This window comes from Anolis carolinensis, chromosome 6 (genome assembly GCF_035594765.1).
Source record: "Anolis carolinensis isolate JA03-04 chromosome 6, rAnoCar3.1.pri, whole genome shotgun sequence".
NCBI lineage: Eukaryota > Metazoa > Chordata > Lepidosauria > Squamata > Dactyloidae > Anolis > Anolis carolinensis.
Window position 1 is genome coordinate 19,626,178 of NC_085846.1, and position 17,986 is coordinate 19,644,163.

The window sequence follows — 17,986 nt, forward strand, 5'->3', positions numbered from 1 at the left end:
ACCACATAGTAAACATCATTTGTTGCTGCAGTATACATGATGCAGATTTAGTAGAGTATTGAGCTAGCAGAATGCAATATCAAAATACCCTTTTCTGAAATATAGCCTACACTAGCTAGTATTCCTTATCGATCTCCCATCAAGGGAGGATCTTGTGCCTTTGCGGCCATTAGACCTAATACACACTGCTTTGTCATTCAGTAATTGATTCAATAGGGAATACCATTTTGTAAAAAAGGTGAAACATCCAAAGGAAGACAGACAAGAGAAATACTCTCTGTTGGTCAATGGAAGATCAAGGCTTTTAGATTTATTCTTCGGCTGATCTTGGCAAGGAGGTAAAATGAGTTGATTCTGGTTAAATATATTTGTATGCATAAAAATAAGAGTTTCTTGAATTTATGCTATTGCTGCTAATGGAAGCAGGGTGGTGGAAGAGGAGATGATAATGCTGAAGATGATTATGATTTTTAAAGGATAGATATTTTGGTTTCTTATGAGTTCAGTGTAACAAGCAAAAATTGTGATATCTTCCAATTCTAAGATTATTATTATATGTTAGAAGCAGGTATATCGCCCAAGATAATCATATTGTCCAATATTCCATGCATCTTATATATTTAAATCTTTAGGCTGTGTCTGAGGAATAACAAACCAATTGTTGATCAGTGCAGATGGTATCCGTTTTCATTTTTTCTCCTTTTCTTGCTACAAAATTCCTTATCATACATACAAAGCTAGAAATCCAAAAGTACTACCAATTATGGATGGAAATAAAAACAGGTTGCTTTTGGAAGGTGTCCTAAAAATCACTAATTCTTTTGTGGGAAGACTCATATTTAGAAGAAATTGGCTCAGTTGAAGCATGCATCAGATCTATTCTATTTTCATTTTAGAAGAGAAGAGTAGAATTAGAAGGGTAGAAGAGCTTTGTGGATGGGAAGGAGAGGAACTAGCATTTCTATCTTTAGAGAATGTATTGCCTTCAGCGAAAAGGAAAACAGAAGGTCTACATAATTCAAGATATGATTTCAACAGTCTTTTTCTGTTAACTGTCTCCAACATCTGATATTTAGATACTGGGTATTTTCCATCATAACTGGTTGTGGGAAGAACTGTGTCTGTTTGTCCTGAGTCAGTGCCAATGCATTTCAAGGAATAAAATGAAGTGTGAGTGTTATGAAGAAAAAGCTTCCTCCTTATCACAGTCTACATGAGGGGAAAGATTGTATTTTTCCAGATTTATTTTATTTTGGGTACTGTTTCATTATCCAGGCGGAGGCCACAAGAGGACACTAAAATGAAAGTCCATTTTACAGGGGGAAAGGGGGTTGAAGGAGTTAAACAATTTCCCCCGGTTTTCCTGTTATTCCCCCCACCCATGTCGTAGTCATCAAAACAACCATTGTTGTTAGGGGAATAACCCGCAAAAATAGGGGAATTCAACTCCTTCAACTCCCCCCCCTTCAAAAAAATGGGCTGTCCTTCTCTGTCTAGTCTCCCTTTTGGAGTTCCCTTTGATAATGGTACCGTACCTATTTTTGGTGCTGCCAGACACAAGATTTATTATGAAAAAACAAGGCATAATGTCTAGCATTCATGGTTTGTTAGGTCACAAAAATGATGAATAATATGTAATGCAATATTCATACTTCAGACTAGCCCCCTTATCGCATTGGGGCTTTAACGTGGGCAGCCCTGCTCTTCTGACACAAGCAGAATTCTGGGAAATGTAGTTTAGGGTGGGGCCTTTTGAATACTCTGCTACAGAGGTCCTCACCTTCCCAAACTACATTTCCCAGAATTCTGCTCATGTCAGAAGAGGGGGGCTGCTTTCATTACAGCCCCCGTGTGATAGGGCTGTCAGACTGAAGCTGAATATCAGTATATTGTATGTGTTTTAATTTGACTAAAAGGTCTCATGGAGGTAATTGGATGTCAGCCAAAGTACCCATCCCTACCCATAATTCTACAGATTATTTAGTTAATAAGTAAAATGTAGTTATGTGTGAATAAGCACCAAAATTATGCTTATAAGTCATTAGCAAGAAGCTAGCCATAGCATGTATTAAGGGCGTGAAACATACTGACTTCATATCCATAGCATTGTAATGCTTGAATGAACATGCTAAGCCTTAACTCTATATGCTAAATTATGGGTGGGAATCAGGTGGTTCTCCAGGTGTTCAACAGCAATTTCCGTTATTTCCCTTTAGAGTCTATCCCAGCTAAGAAGAGAGCTGGAGAGCCAGCATAGTGTAGTGGATTGAACATTGGACTATTACTCTGAAGACCAGGATTCAGTTCTTTATTTGACCACGGTTGTCACAGGGTGACCCGGAGTGAGTAACATACTAGTAAACCCACAACATCCCATTATAGGGCTGCCTTAGGGTCATCATGTGCCTTCCCAGATTAATAGGAAATCTCCAATACCAAGTCCCATAAGCACTTTATTAGAATTAAGATCACATATCGCACTCTGCACTTGCCCTATAAGCCTTATGTATCACCTGTCACATCAGCACTTTTAATCTTGTATCCATTACTCTGGCCCGGCCCAGTTCTATTGTGTTTTAGCGTATTGTTATTGCTTGTGGTTTATACTGTTTTAATTCCTTTAATTTGCTTTTGTTTTGTATTGTTATATTATGTGTTGAGGCCTTGGCCTTTGTAAGCCGCATCGAGTCCTTCGGAAGATGCTAGCAGGGTACAAATAAAGTTTAATAATAATCATAATCATAATCATAATGACTAGAAGCCACACACAAAATTTAATATCTATGTTTCTTACTCTGTTCTTTCTGCAGCTGGATCATCAACAGGACAGGCACTGGAGAAACCAAAGTACTGTGAATGAGTTTGTCTTGCTGGGATATCATGATCACTCTGTCCTGCTATTCATAGTCGTCCTGGCAATCTATCTGACCATTCTACTAGGAAATGGTCTGATTGTGATGGTGACCACCATAGATCCTGCCTTGCATACTCCTATGTATTTCTTCCTCCGCAGCCTCTCTGGACTAGAGATGTGCTATACCTCAGTCACCCTTCCCAAGATGATGGCCAGTCTGGCCACTGGAGACCACTCCATTTCTCTGCCAGCCTGTGCCTCTCAAATGTTCTTCCTGATTTTCCAAGGTGTAACTGAGTGTCTCCTCCTGGCAACCATGGCCTATGACCACTATCTCGCTATCTGCCTGCCACTGCGCTATATGACCATAATGAGCCAAAGGATGCAGATAGGTCTGGTGGCCAGCTCATTTATCATCAGTCTACCAATGCAGTTGGTGCAAATTGCACTCATCTTTTCCCTGCCATTCTGTGGGCCCAATGAGATAGACCACTTCTTCTGTGACATCCCACCCATTTTGAGCCTAGCATGCGCTGATCTCTATGCTAATGAGTTGGCTATATATATAGAAGACACAATGTTTGTATTGGTTCCATTTGTGGTCATCCTGGCTTCCTACATATATATCACGAGGACTATACTGCACATGCCATCAGCTACAGGTCGTCAGAAAGCCTTTTCTACTTGTTCATCACACGTGACTGCGGTGAGTCTTTTCTATGGCTCTGCAATGTTTTCATACATCCTTCCCAAGACCCCTGATTTCATCAAAGTTGGCAAGTTACTGTCGCTCTTCTATACAGTCATCATTCCTCTCTGCAATCCTCTCATCTACACTCTGAGGAACAAGGAGGTGAATGCTGCTTTGCAAAGATTGTTGTGCAATAAAAGAACTTCTGAAATGGGCATGGAGTCAAATTAAGAACATAAGTTAGTTATCTCCCATGTTTTCATTCTGTCCAACATACCTTGTATGCATTTCCTTGACTTTTGGTTTGAGAAAAGAAAATGCAGAAACCTTAATGATAATGGCCAAAATGATATTATGAACCTGTTTGGCATGGCCAGTAATTATGATCCAAAATGGGGGTACCCATACATACTCATAGATCTATCTTTTGGGGTTGTACCTCTTCTCATATAGTCTAAACTTTGTAGGTAGTTAATTTACTTAACTTACTAAAGTATTGGATGTTTGCCTCTTATATGCATGACAACCATCCAGAGTCCCTTTGGGGAGAGAGGACAGTCTAGAAATAAAGTTTATTTTGTTTTATTTTTTAAAATAGTCTTTATTAAAGATTTTTAGTACATATTAAAAAATATGGGGGAAGGGAGAGGGGGAAGTAGGAAAAGAAGGGGAGAAAAAAGGGGGTAGGAGGGGATAGGGCAGGTGATATGGGGGGAGGGTGTTAAGGAGGTGAAGGGGTTGGGGTAGGAAGTGGGAGAGGATTAAAAAAGAAAAAAAGAAAGAAAAATATTTACTTCCAATTCACTTTCGGAAGGTGTGTTTCTTGAGTTCAATATCTTCCTCTTTTCTCTTCATTCACTTCTTCTGTCTTTTTTTACATGTTCTTTCCTTCATGTTTCGGGTGAGGGTTCTATCGCTTTTGGTTCTTGCTAATCATTTCTATTCTTCTTTGGGGTTCCCTTTGTCTTTTGTGGCAAGATATTTCTCCACCTGTTGCCAATTACTTTCCTTCCTTGGTTTTCCCTGGTACTTAGCTGTTAGGTAGGTTAATCTATCCATGTTTTTATTTCAATTACTTTGATTAGCCACTCCATCTTAGAGGGGATTTCTTTTTTCCTCCAATATCTAGCATATGTAATTCTAGCCGTCGTAAGATATGACATTATTTTTTCTTCGTTTGATCCTGGGGGAGTTTTGGGTATGCCCAATAAATATGTTTCTGGTAATTTTGCAAATTTATTTTCTAAGATTGTCTGGGTACGTTCATGAATCATGGACCAATACTCTTTTGCTTTCCTACACCTCCACCAGAGGAGCCCCCAGTGGCCTAGGGGATAAAAGCCTCGTGACTTGAAGGTTGGGTTGCTGACCTGAAGGCTGCCAGGTTCGAATCCCACCCGGGGAGAGTGAAGATGAGCTCCCTCTATCAGCTCCAGCTCCATGCAGGGACATGAGAGAAGCCTCCCACAAGGATGGTAAAACATCAAAACATCCGGCCATCCCCTGGGCAACGTCCTTGCAGATGGCCAATTCTCTCACTCCAGAAGCAACTCCGGTTGCTCCTGACACACACACACACACACACACACACACACACAAAACACCTCCACCAGATACACCACCACCACCACATTTTTAAAATTACTCTATAGTGGTAAGAAGACATCATGTCACAAAATTTTAAGGGGAAAAGATACTGTATTTATTGGAGAAATTAAAGTAAAATATGTATGTGAAGTAAAGTAGAAAGGAATGTTCACATTCATGAAGGCATATACTTTTGGAAAACAGGAAACCATGGGTAATAGTGAACCATAATGAAATGAACAACTTCTGTTAAAAACTACCAGAGCCTTGCTGGAGGACTAAAACTATTCCTAGAGAGGTATTCCTCTTTAAGAATTTTCTAATCCCTCCAGTGAGACTCTAATGGTAAGTTCTGGAGGAGCTAGAAATTCCCTAGCGAGGATATATTTTGTCATATGCAAGGAGATGTCATCCCTACTGCTACTAGGATCATACTTATGGTATACTGTATGGTATATGTAATAAGGATCATTGGAAGGAGTGCTAGTATGGAACACCGGAGTGACTCTTGATTTATTGAATGCCTTAAATGGTTTTTAAAATAGGTGTGTATGGAAGTTAGAGACTTGAGTCTTTCAAAATTAGGAATATGAGTGAGAGGTGTACGCTAGAATTATTTAGAGTCAAAAGATTTGGATGTGAAAAATAAGTAACTTTTAACTGTATTCTAGACTTCTATTTCATGAATTGATTTTTATGTTATACCACTGTGCCTCTGAGAACACCACCATAGTGTCACTGGGACAAATGAGTCCATCCACAAAGTGTCTGTGGAGGTAGCAGTGGGTTGAAGGTGGCAATGTCCAGTGGTTGAGATTATAAGGCTCCCATATTTGATGCCGTAGAGGTGGGGCTGGTGGAAATCCTCCCATTTGCTACCATAGTGGCAGGATAAGGTAAGTCCTTACAATTGGTGCCAGTGCTGGGATAGGTGGACAACCTGGATGGAAGTGGGAAGACTTTTTAAAATTTATAGCCTGCTATCTGTTTAAGATGTAATTCCCCGAACAGATGAGATTATTGTAACAAACCAATGGCAAGTGTGAAATGTGCTCTTTGATACAGGAATAAATCCCACTGCACTGAGTAAGGATGTATAAAGCCATGCCATGGCTGCAGGCATTACTCAATTTTTCTGGAGTGGTACAATGCTACATTGACTTCAGTGCTGAGCCTCTATTTTGGTTGCACTTCCAACAGGTTTAGAACAATAGTACTAAAGGGTTCAAGAGTGAAAAATACCCAGGATAATGGACAGAGATAAGAGAATGACTGAGAGATGGGCACCACTAGTAGCTGAGTTTGTGTCCATTGTGTTTTGAATCCAGTCCATGTAGGAAGTGACTCGGGTGTAGACTCCAGGTCGGTTGGGCTCTGAACAGCTCAACCCAAAGCTCACCAGGCCAGCCAGGTACCAAGTATCATTCTGCTTGCAAGCCAGGGGACCTCCAGAATCACCCTAAAAAAAAGGAAGAAGAAACCAGAGAGCGTCAGTCTTCTGAGAAGGGAACAGATATAGGATATTACATGTTGATACTCAGTGATGGTGTCCATGTAACCTTTAGCTCCGCACTCCCACTTTTCTAACTAAGAGCTATGAACTTTGAAGTTCTTTCCTGGTCAAAAGGAGAAAATGGTAGTAAAAGCAGTAGCACCAATAGGAATAATAGCAAAAACTATTACTATTACAGTAGAGTCTCACTTATCCAACATTCACTTATCCAACGTTCTGGATTATCCAACGCATTTTTGTAGTCAATGTTTTCAATACATTGTGATATATTGGTTCTAAATTCATAAATACAGTAATTACTACGTAGCATTACTGCCTATTGAACTACTTTTTCTGTCAAATTGGTTGTATAACATGATGTTTTTGTGCTTAATTTGTAAAATCATAATCTAATTTGATGTTTAATAGGCTTCTCCTTAATCTCTCCTTGTTATCCAACATATTCACTTATCCAACGTTCTGCCGGCCCGTTTATGTTGGATAAGTGAGACTCTACTGTAATTAAAATAATAAGGCCATGAAAATCCACTGGCTTGGGCAGTTGCACTTTCAACCCCAAAAAACCCCATGATCATCTTAAGATCGCCATACATTAGAAATTGAAGATACTTAACAGCAACAATTCTCAGTATTTATATCTGATGGAGATGGGCAACTTGTGTCCCTTTAGCTATTAACAACCAATAACTTCCAACAACCTCAATCAGCATAGCTAATAGTGATAAACCATGAGATTTTCAGTCTAGCAACATATGTTCCCCACACCAATATTTAATTTTAGAACAATTTTCCTGTCCTATAGCTGTGATTCCCATCATGCCAATCAAGCATGGTCAAAGGTCACATTGGCTGGAGTGCACCAGGTCAGAAGCAGCTTGCTTTTGATAGCTAGAGCTTGTTTTATGGAATCATGGGTGGCATAGTTTGGTGAGGCACGATTTAGCAGAGAAACCTTAAGATTACAGCTCTCATTATTCCACAGCATTGAGCCATTGTAGTTATTGTGATGCTGAACTGCATTAATTCTAGTGTAGAGGCACCCTTGATCAAGGAAGCCATAACTGATAAACTTGGAAGTCTCTCATTTATAGAGTCATCATAAGTCAAAGTCAACTAGATGACAAAAGACTTCATCACATTTGAACTTTTCAGCATCCTAGGCTGCTTCCAAGATGCTGGGAGGACAAAGCCGGCCAGATCCCATCAGACAACACACAGCTACTTCTGGTGGAGTTCCGTTCTTCCCAGCATCGTAGCAGCATCCTACAATGGAGCCCTGAATGTGGGAGGTTTCCCATATTCTCATAGGACAAGTCAAGGAAAGCACAAGGGGAAGCCGGGTGGTGACTCTTCCCCACATGGGATGGGGAAGGGAGTGATGTAGGTGGTGAGGAGCACTAAGTGACAGTTTCCTCCACTGCCCACCAGATTTGCCCCCCTCTCTTTCCCCCAGATTGAGGAGCTCCATCTGATGAGGTCCAAAAAATAACAATAATGGGTTCTCTTCTCACAATATGGCAACATTTACTATGAGTCACACAGCTTGATAGTTTATGAAAAATAGTCTCTGTTTAGCCATGTTCCAGGAGCATTCTCTCCTGACGTTTTGCCCACATCTATGGCAGGCATCCTCAGAGGCATCCTCACAACCTCTGAGGATGCCTGCCATAGATGTGGGCGAAACGTCAGGAGAGAATGCTCCTGGAACATGGCCACACAGCCCGAAAGACATACAACAACCCTGTGATCCCGGCCATGAAAGCCTTCGACAACACATAGTCTCTGTTTAACTATTGATTTAGCACTGTCTACATCTATGAATAACAACTAAAAGGATGGAAGCCTATTAGGATAACGGTACATCATCCAGCATCCATCCAAGGTAATTCAAAGAAAGCTGACACTGGACTGCAATCACAATTATGCACATCTATCCATTTGGGCACACGTATATATATTTACATACATGCATCGTAGTTTTTACTGTAAATCTGCTGCTTCAAATCCATAATTCTTACCTGGCATGAATCCTTTTTCCCTTCTGGAAAACCAGCACAGATCATATCATCATAGATCAGTTTGTAGCCCTTTGGAACAGTATCACTCTCACTTTCAGCATTGGAGTCATTATGGTACATTTTGTCACAATGATCCACATCAAGGATTGGCACCTCCAACTCCTGCAGGGTCCGTGTAAGGAAGGGGGCTGGTACGAGAAAAGGGAGGCAGTGAGATTGAATGTGGACTCCATTTCACTAGATGCAAATTGAATATTCATCATTTAACCTTTAACCATCTCAACATGGTTCTTGAACCAGTTTGAGGCCAGTTTCTGTGGTAACGTAATCACCTTCCTGGCCTCAACCCTGTTCCAGATATGTCAATCTAATCATCCACACAGCAAAATGTATTTCTGCTGAACTAGTTCCAAACTGACCTAAGTGGTCAGTGTAGATAAACCCTAAGGACAAGGTTGCAAGCTCATACTTACCATCTGGATAGAGGCTTCCCCAACCGGTGACCCAACATGACATCCCAACAGGGAAGGGTTCCGGATCTTTTGTAGTGGGTAAGCAAATGGGCAGAATCATGCGGGTGAAACTGACCGGCTTCTTTAATCGAACCAGTGCAATATCCCCACTGAGTCCATCTCCTGCATAATAGGGGTGCACTATGATCTGAGCAATTTCTGAGGAGACCATGGTGTCTGCAGGTTTGGGCAGCTCATATTCTCCCAGGTGTATCCGGTACATAAATCGATTCAATGGCCTATAAAGTTAAGGAAATATCAATGTCTCCTACTGTAGGGAATGTATGGATTTATACCCTTCTCTTAAAGCAAGTGGGAAGACATTCTTGCTCAAGCTCATATGACTCACAGAGTTGTTGTAAAACTAGGATGGATTAAAGAGTGAAACATTTTATATACTAAACAATTATCCTGCTAGCTTAATGTACATTGCACTGATTTCAATTAGGTTTATGAACATATTTAGAAATTATGAACTGTGATAACATGGTTCATAATATATAGCAATTTTCCAAAAAAAATGAGCACAAAGTTTAATATTTGTATAGTGGTTTTAGACTGCAATCCTTTACTCCCTTATCTAGCAAGAGAGGAGTGTCTAAAATGGTAGAATTAATGCAGTGTGTCCATTTTAACAGGCATGGCTCCATGCTATGGAATCCTAGAAGTTATAGTTTGGTGAGACACCAGTATTCTTTGGCTGAGAAGGCGAAAAGCTTGTAAAACCGGGCTCCCCATGATCCCATAACATTGAGCTGTGGCTACTAAAGTGATGAAAAAATGAATTCAGGAGGAAGACAAGAGGAGGAGGAGAAAGTAGTTGAAGCTGACACCTTGCTGAATTGCTCCTAAATTATGATGAATATTGCTTTCTCTCTACTTTCTCTCCAGTGCATTTGAGGTCTGCACTCAGTGAGCAGATCTTAGCATGGTGTTCATTTTACTCACCCATCAAAGCAATGAGCTGCTGTCAGCACCCAGTGGGGTGAGATGAGGCTTCCACCACAAACATGTCGCCTATGTTGTCGGATACTGACTTGCCAGGGCCATTCCCCTTCTTCGGCCTTCTGCCCTCCAACAATCCGGAGGGAGCGCACTTTAGGTTGGCCACAGACTTCAAAAGAACCAGAAAAGGGCAGAAATACGTTGGCAAGCATGAGCATGTAAATGTTCACATTGTTCAGCAGTGTGAGTGTGTATGTACATTGCCATTTTTTAGGAAACGCCATCTACAAATACTGTTGTAATTAACTTCTTTTTATCGTTGAAAGATAAGTACCTACCAGGGCCTTCTCTGTTGTAAAGTATGTTGTTTTTTATTGAAGTCTCCAAAGCTGTGGAATTGGAGTCCTGGAGTCAGAAATAATTCTGGACCAGTGAGAATTGGAGTTAGGGTCAATCGAAACATTCTAACTCCGACTCCAGCTTCAAAGTCTATACAGGTTGAATATCTCTTATCTGAAACACTTGGGACCATAAGTGTTTTGAATTTTTGGGTTTAGAAGATTTTGAGATACCTGTATTTGCATATACATCCATATATATCTTGAGATAGCACCCAAGTCTAAACAAAAAAAAATTATGTTTCATATACACTTGTACACATTAGGTGAAGGTTCGTTTTAGAAACAGTATTTGTAATATTTTTGTGCATGAAACAAAGTTTCTATTCACTTCAGAACAGGTTATTAAAATATTCATTTGCAAGGCAACATCAAATATAATGTCGTATCTCCAGCAATTGGGGTAGATATATAAGGAACATGAAGGGCTAAATAGAGGAATGGAAAGAAGGATGCTGTTAGAGTTGGTGGAGACACTAGGCAGACACATATGAGGAGAAAGGAGTATATGAAAGAAAAAATAGATAAAGGAACAAGTTAGACACAATGATAGACAGAAGGGCAGAGATGCTAAATAAATCATGATGCTTTCTATTCTAAGAGCTGTGTGTTCAGTTAGCCTGGAAGCACTATTTGACCACTGCCCCTCTACAATAGGTAAGAACCACTTGGCAGTAAGTACTGGTGCTTCTATTGCTGCACATCAATGGTAGAATAATTTTCCATTGTGGACTCACTATACTCAGAACCTGGACATCTTCCAGAGATCTTTGAAGGCACGGTTGGTTGGTTAGATGTGATTTCCTCATGTTTCCTATTTCTCTTCAAATGTTTACAAACACTGGCACAACTGAAAGTCTGAAGAGTGAGGTGTCGGAAGTAGAAATGATTAAATCAAACCCTGTTAGACACAACTAGTGGTTATTGTGGGGAGAGAGAAAATTGGAGGAGGAGTGAGGGTGGATGAGGGTAGAGCAAATAGTAGTAAATGGATAGATAGGTGTGTGAATAAATATCAGGTTGTAGACAATGACGGGTAAATGAAGGACATGGTATTAATGAGCAAAGACTGGTATTTATGAGCTAAGAGAGAACATGGATACAATGAGTTGTATTCAGAAATATCTTGGGCTCTCAGGTCAGCTCATTCAATGAGCCTAATATCCACAAGCAACTATTTTGACTTTCCTCTTTTCTATATGACAGACAGAAAGGATTAATACAGAAAGATTAGTTAATTAGCACATGGAAGTGAAACCCCCACTGTGCATTTTGATTCTCTTTTCTCTTGAATGTTCTTTCTCCCTGATTGTGACCTTGTACTGTGGTGTAGCACATGCAAATATGTTCATCATTAAATGAAGATTGGTTGTGCCAACTTATTTGCTCATAAGTGAAATAGAGAGGTACTGGGTTGGGGGGAGTTTTGGAAAGTAAATTCTGTTCTAACTTTCAGCAGACACTCGCTATGCAGACTGGCAATTACAGACATTGTCAGCCCTCCATATTTACTGACACAGAAGCACCTCAAAACTGAAAAAAATGTAAATAAAATTTGCTACTATTTAAATCTGAATGAATATCTTTCTAGGAATCTCTTGGCCTTCCAGCATGACTCTATTGTCAACTTCCACCAGAGCTAACCATAGAATTATACTAGAGCAGTGGTTCTCAGCTTGTGGGTCCCCAAGTGTTTTGGCCTACAACTACCAGAAATCACAGCCAATTTACCAGCTGTTGGGATTTCTGGGAGTTGAAGGCAAAAACATCTGGAAACCCACAGGTCGAGAACCACTGTACTAGAGGACCTAAATAATCTCAGAGAAGCTTTCTTTCTAGAAATCTGTATAGCATGGCTCTCTGATCAACCTCTGTCAGAAATTGACTGCAGAGTTTCACTTCAGGACTTAGAGCTTCTTAGAGATAACATTTTCACCTAATCTATGAATAATCAAATCTACAAAAATTCAAATCTGCAAATGCAAAGGGCCAATTGTAATATAAAAGGGTATTTTTCTAAGCTCCAGATGGTTACATCTATATCACATATTCCCCCACATTTCACTAATGAAACTGGGGAACATGAAGCTGAGCAACATTAGAATGTGGTCAAGATGAAAAAAATTACTGAGGAAGAACAGACAACCTATGAAAAGTTGCAACAGTCTTACCTATGCCTCAGCCACATAGGAAAAGTAATATTCTGCCCCATATTCTCCTGTCTCCCCGGCTGACTGCCCCCCCCCCCTCTCTCTCTATTTTTCTATTTTCTATTTTTAAAAGTCAAAGTATGTATGTTTGTCTGTCTGTACTACAAAAAAAATTGCTAGGTATAGGTGGATTGTGTCACTGGATTGTCTGTTGCTAGCTGAAAGATTGACCACCGTTGCTAGGTGAAGTGGCCCTTTGTGTCATGTCACAGGGGAGAAAGGTGACATGTGTATGAAAGAAAGAGAGGAAGGAAGGAAAGACCCACAAAGAGAACCTGCTACCATTGCCATAGAGACTTGGTGAGGTAGGCCCTATCAGAGCTGGAGAAAGTCGGCAGGGAGCAGTCCCAAGAACACCCAGGCAATGATGAGTAAATACACTAATTGAGCATGAAATATTTCTGCACTTTGAACTCAGTTTGCAGCTAGTAAACAAGCTGAGAATAAAGGAGGAAAGTTTGAGTGAGGAGAGAAAAACCAGGACATTTTAAAAGCTGCTTTATAAGTGGGATGGCGGGATGATTACGGAGCTATCCCTGCCACATCAGGACAGTTGACACGTGTTCTGTAAGGACAATTTTGTTAATTTTGTGGTTTCCTTAGAGGTCATACCAAAAGGAGTTGACAATGTCAATATCAACTCAGCGAAACAACACCGGATGTGAAAGGAATTTAAATTAAACATGGAAAGAATCTATTGCGGTAAACAGGAAAGGAATGTATTTGTTTGTGCTTAGTTGCAAGATAAACTGCTTTTGTGTCCCGCCCCTTATTGCATATGGAGCCCATTTCAACCACATTGTGGCATTTGTGAGGAGGTGCGGCTTCTTACCTTTTGGAGCAGGAGTATTTTCAGCACCTGTGAATGGAAAAACAGGATGTGAAATCAGAATGGGGACTTTTGAGGCAGGGAGAGAACAGAAACTGTGGCTTTTGTACTGCTCCTGCCTTGCAAAAAAAAAAAAAGACAAGCCTGTATACCAAGTTCATTCTGGAATTCTGAAAAACGTGAAATATGTGGAGCAGGGCAAGTCAAGCCAGGTCAATGAAAGTCATGGAGGCAATTCAAAAAGATTTGTTATCCTCTTCTGCAATGGATCTGCCTCTCAGGCATGATAACCAAATCTCCCTAGCAATGCATGACAGGCATGGGAACAAAGCGGTAATTCAAACTTCCCGTGGGGCCCAAGAGGCACCAACTGTTTCAGTCCAGGTGAAAATATGTCATGGGCTAATAGTACGATACACGGCAATCGCAAAAGGTTTGCCATTTAACAACAAAGAAAGAAATCAAAATTCTTCCACATTCTAACTTTTCTCTTTATGCTCCCTTCCCCTTTTCTCTTTCTTTCATACACCCACATATACCTCCGAGTTTCCAGATAAGGATTGCTGTAGGTGTTGTGACCAGACCTTTGGACATTTACTATCACCACATCAGGCAGAAAATAAACAAGTTAGATATTTCGTCTAATGGGCCCCTTCACAGCAGAGGAAATGCTAGATTCATTGAATTTTTGCTGACATCCCCAGAGCAGAAGAAAAGCTGCACCTGTTGAAATACAGGCCACACAGGCATCATAGACCTGCTGTGGGAATAAACCAGTCCTGAGAGGTGAAAATATACATCCAGTTCTCAGACCTCCCTGCTCTAACCCTCTAGAAGAACTTCCATTCAATGTTGTGTTTTTATAATACAGAGAATAAATGAGACCTTTGCTACAACAGCTACACTGCTAATTTATGTTTCCACACCCAGTTCAAAGTGAAGGTTGTAATCTATGAAGCCCTATATGGCTCCTGTCCAAGCTTATAATGGGCCATGCTCTCCCATATAAATTACCCTAATCTGAAAACCTGGATGCCCTTCTCCAATCTAGAAGATGAGAGGGAGGAACTTCAGGGTGAGAATGCGGCCATGGAAATATGAGCGTATGTATTTTCTCATTTGTTTGTCTTTAAATGGCATATTCTACTCCTAATAACAGCCCTATAACATCACTAGGACCCGCCAGCCCTGACATCAAGGAGTCAGTCCTAGGTCTCTAGTTTGGAACCTGAAATCTTAGAGCTTAGGGTAGTCTTGAATTTAAGACATTTCTTTGTATTGTTCAACAAAATGTACATACATAACTCATACTATAATGAGTTAATTGTTAGCTGCCTTGAATCCCTATATCAGGAAAAAGATGGGATAAAAACAAAATAAGTGATAATAATGGTAAAGGTAGAGGTTTTCCCCTGATGTTAAGTCTAGTTATGTCCGACTCTGGGGGGTTGGTGCTCATCTCCATTTCTAAGCCAAAGAGCCAGCGTTGTCCATTGACACCTCTAAGGTCATGTGGCCGGCATGACTACATGGAACACTGTTACCTTCCCACCAGAGCAGTACCCATTGATCTACTCACATTTGCAAGTTTTTGAACTTCTATGTTGGTAGAAGCTGGGGCTAACAGTGGGAACTCACCCTGCTACCCGAATTCGAACCACAAACCTTTCAGTCAGCAAATTCAGCAGCTCAGTGGTTTAACTTTAACCCGCTGTGCCATCAGGGGCTCCTAATAATAGCAATTATAATAATGACACATTTTTCTTTACCTTCAGCAGCATGCTATACGTCTAAGGAAAGTCAAAATTGATTAGCTGGGATCCTATGCTAACTCAGTGGACTGATACATGAGAAATTATATTTAACATTGCCCATACAGGATATACACAAAATGTCTTTGAACAAGTGGCAAGAGTAGCAGCAATGAGAAACCATTGTGGAGCATACAAATCCTGACGCAGGCCAGCTCTATTCACAGCACCTATCCATTGTCCAACAAGAGGATACTATGCTATCACCCTTTCTCAGAGCTTATCAGTGCAGGGGAAGGGCATTCCATGTGTTGCCATTTTCATTTCCCATTAGCCACAGAGCTCTGTTTGAATGCCTACTAGATGCAGTCTCATCTACGATGTCGTAATGGGTGTCTGAATAACCAACAAGAAGGAGGAAGTTGATCTACCGATACTTGATAGTTACACAAGTTCCCTAGTATGACATCACAGACATAACAGGTGAGAGCCAGGCACTAGTCTAGGACCAGTGGTGGCAACACAGAGGACAAGGTGATGGTCCAATGGGACCAATGCAGTCTCAGACCATTCTGGAGTATTATGCTCCAAAGTGGCTATGGAATCACCATGATGATGAACAGCTGGATGCCAGTGTGATGGCATAAGGGATTTAGACAGGTGCATCTGACTGCCTTCATGATTGCTCTGCAGCCAGACAGAAGCATAAAGCTCCAGACTGGCCCCAGTTTAAGAGACCAGGTTCAGTTTTCCCTGTTTAAGATATCCCTCCAATGCCAAAAGTATCTAAAGCTCCAAGGATCTAAAGCTCCAAAGTGAGGTACTGCTGAGGTAGCACATCTATCTGTCAGACAGTCGATGTCTGTCAGAGGTGATGCACACCAAGTGGTCATTAATAACACTAGTGGAACATTTTGCTTTGCCAAAATCGAGTAGGATTTCCACTGTGCAAACATCAGCCATGTATAGCCTGATCAAAAATCTGAATATCCTTGACATATCTGTTTGCCAGAAAAATAAAGCAAATACAAAACAGAGAAATTTCAACACTTTTGCAACTTTCCCACCAATCTTTTGAGTAGAGTTTATCCATCCGTCATCTGCAGACTACACTTGAGATCTTCTGCCCCAGAGCCTACCACCACCCTGTAACTTTCTCAGAAAATAAGAATTTCCTGTGTGTTTCCTTCTAAAGTTAGGTATTTTTGGCCTAGTTTAACAAAAAAAAAAGAGAATGATCTGAAGATTCTAAAACTTTTTAAGATATGGAACTCAATATTGGCAACCAACTAATTATTAATTTTATCTACTCACAGGCATACTATGTTATTGTAAAACAAGAAAAATACAGAATACACTGCCTAGATGATGTTGAGAATACTTTTACTGTTGCCAATTTTTTGGGACCCCAACATTGAGCCATTTGATGTTGGGACCAAGAGCTTAAGAAACAGTGGGCTAGATGACCCTAGTAGAGTCATTGAAGGCAAGACATCTTGCCTCTACCCTGGTTATCAGAACAGCTATCATAGTACTTGGGGACACCAGTCAAGGGAAGGACAAAATTCACCCATCGATTATCATTCAATCAACTATCAATGCTCTTATAAGTAGACTATGTACTTCAAGTTGTGCCCATGTGTTCAGCATAGCTTACCTCCAGGTAATAGTTTTAGTTTATAGAATAGACTGTATGAAACCCTCAATATTCTTGGAAGAATTCACATTAGCTATTTCAATTTGTGTGTTTTTATTATCATTTAGTACATGTCTGATTGACAGTTCCTGGTGGGGCTCAACTTCATAGTAGTTTTGGAGGTGTAATTTGACCAGATAATTTCAGGCATAGTCTAACCCTAAACCCAATCTCAGAGGGGAGATCTTGAGACTCCACTCTTCCATGGTTTGTGGAATCATCCTCTAATGCAGTGGCTCTCAACCTGGGGTCCCCAGATACTTTTGGCCAAGAACTCCCAGAAATCCAAGCCAGTTTACCACCTGTTAGGATTTCTGAGATTTGAAGGCCAAAAACATCTGGGGACCCCAGGTTGAGAATCATTGCTCTAATGCTCAGTATCTAGAAGAAGACCCAAGGATGGTCCCTATATTCTTAGCGTATTTTACATTTATACACATACAGCATGGCAAAAATGTCCATGCTGGGTGGGTAATTCTGGGAGTTGTGGTCCCATAAAGTATTACTTCCAAGTACACACACACTCACATTCCTCTAGGCACTCACCTCTCAGCAATAAGAATACCAGCACAATTTGACAGCAGGAGAAAGTCAGCATGGTCCAGGATCATCAGCCCTGGATCACCCAGCTCTGACACCAATCAGGGAAGGTGAGAGGAATATATGCCGGGATGCTGAAGACAGCACTCTTGGACAGGATTGGTGAACAGCTAAAAGGAGCGGCCTCTTGGCGTTGTGGAGTACCAGGGAGGTTGCCAATGAGCTAAACCTGAGCTGTTGGTTATTGTCCTCCACACTCCACCCCCAGCTACCCAGTAGGGCCAGCTCAGCTGCCTACTCACTGGGAAGCCAAGCTATCCTTAACCATTTTTATCTCCACCTCCATCTCTGGGCGGAGAGGAGACACCAGTGATTTTAGAGCAATATGAAAGAGGGACGAATTGATGCCTCTCTGTGTGTCTATGAGAGAGAGAGAGAGAGA

The 17,986-nt window shown here is 40.8% G+C and overlaps 2 protein-coding genes across 2 annotated transcripts; one reads left to right on the forward strand and one right to left on the reverse strand.

Annotated features, from left to right (window-relative positions):
• The first annotated feature begins 2,729 nt into the window (after positions 1–2,729).
• Positions 2,730–4,982, forward strand: LOC100566698 (olfactory receptor 10AG1-like). The gene has a single exon (XM_062957466.1). It carries the CDS (start codon positions 2,751–2,753, stop codon positions 3,774–3,776), a length of 1,026 nt encoding a protein of 341 aa, XP_062813536.1. The 5' UTR covers positions 2,730–2,750; the 3' UTR covers positions 3,777–4,982.
• Positions 4,983–5,223: 241 nt separating this feature from the next.
• LOC100566504 (serine protease 33) lies at positions 5,224–17,743 on the reverse strand. The gene is made up of 6 exons (XM_008116556.3): positions 17,551–17,743; positions 13,561–13,587; positions 10,124–10,289; positions 9,137–9,414; positions 8,664–8,851; positions 5,224–6,591 (listed from the first exon to the last, which is right to left on the reverse strand). Exons 1-6 carry the CDS (start codon positions 17,600–17,602, stop codon positions 6,358–6,360), a joined length of 945 nt encoding a protein of 314 aa, XP_008114763.2. The 5' UTR covers positions 17,603–17,743; the 3' UTR covers positions 5,224–6,357.
• Positions 17,744–17,986: the final 243 nt, after the last annotated feature.

Coding starts and splice junctions, on each gene's coding strand:
- LOC100566698 (XM_062957466.1), top strand. CDS start 2,751: ATGACTAGAAGCCACACACAAAATTTAATATCTATGTTTCTTACTCTG.
- LOC100566504 (XM_008116556.3), bottom strand. CDS start 17,602: ATGCTGACTTTCTCCTGCTGTCAAATTGTGCTGGTATTCTTATTGCTG. Junction 13,588..17,550: donor GGTATTCTTATTGCTGAGAG/GTGAGTGCCTAG, acceptor TTCCATTCACAG/GTGCTGAAAATACTCCTGCT. Junction 10,290..13,560: donor AAATACTCCTGCTCCAAAAG/GTAAGAAGCCGC, acceptor GTTCTTTTGAAG/TCTGTGGCCAACCTAAAGTG.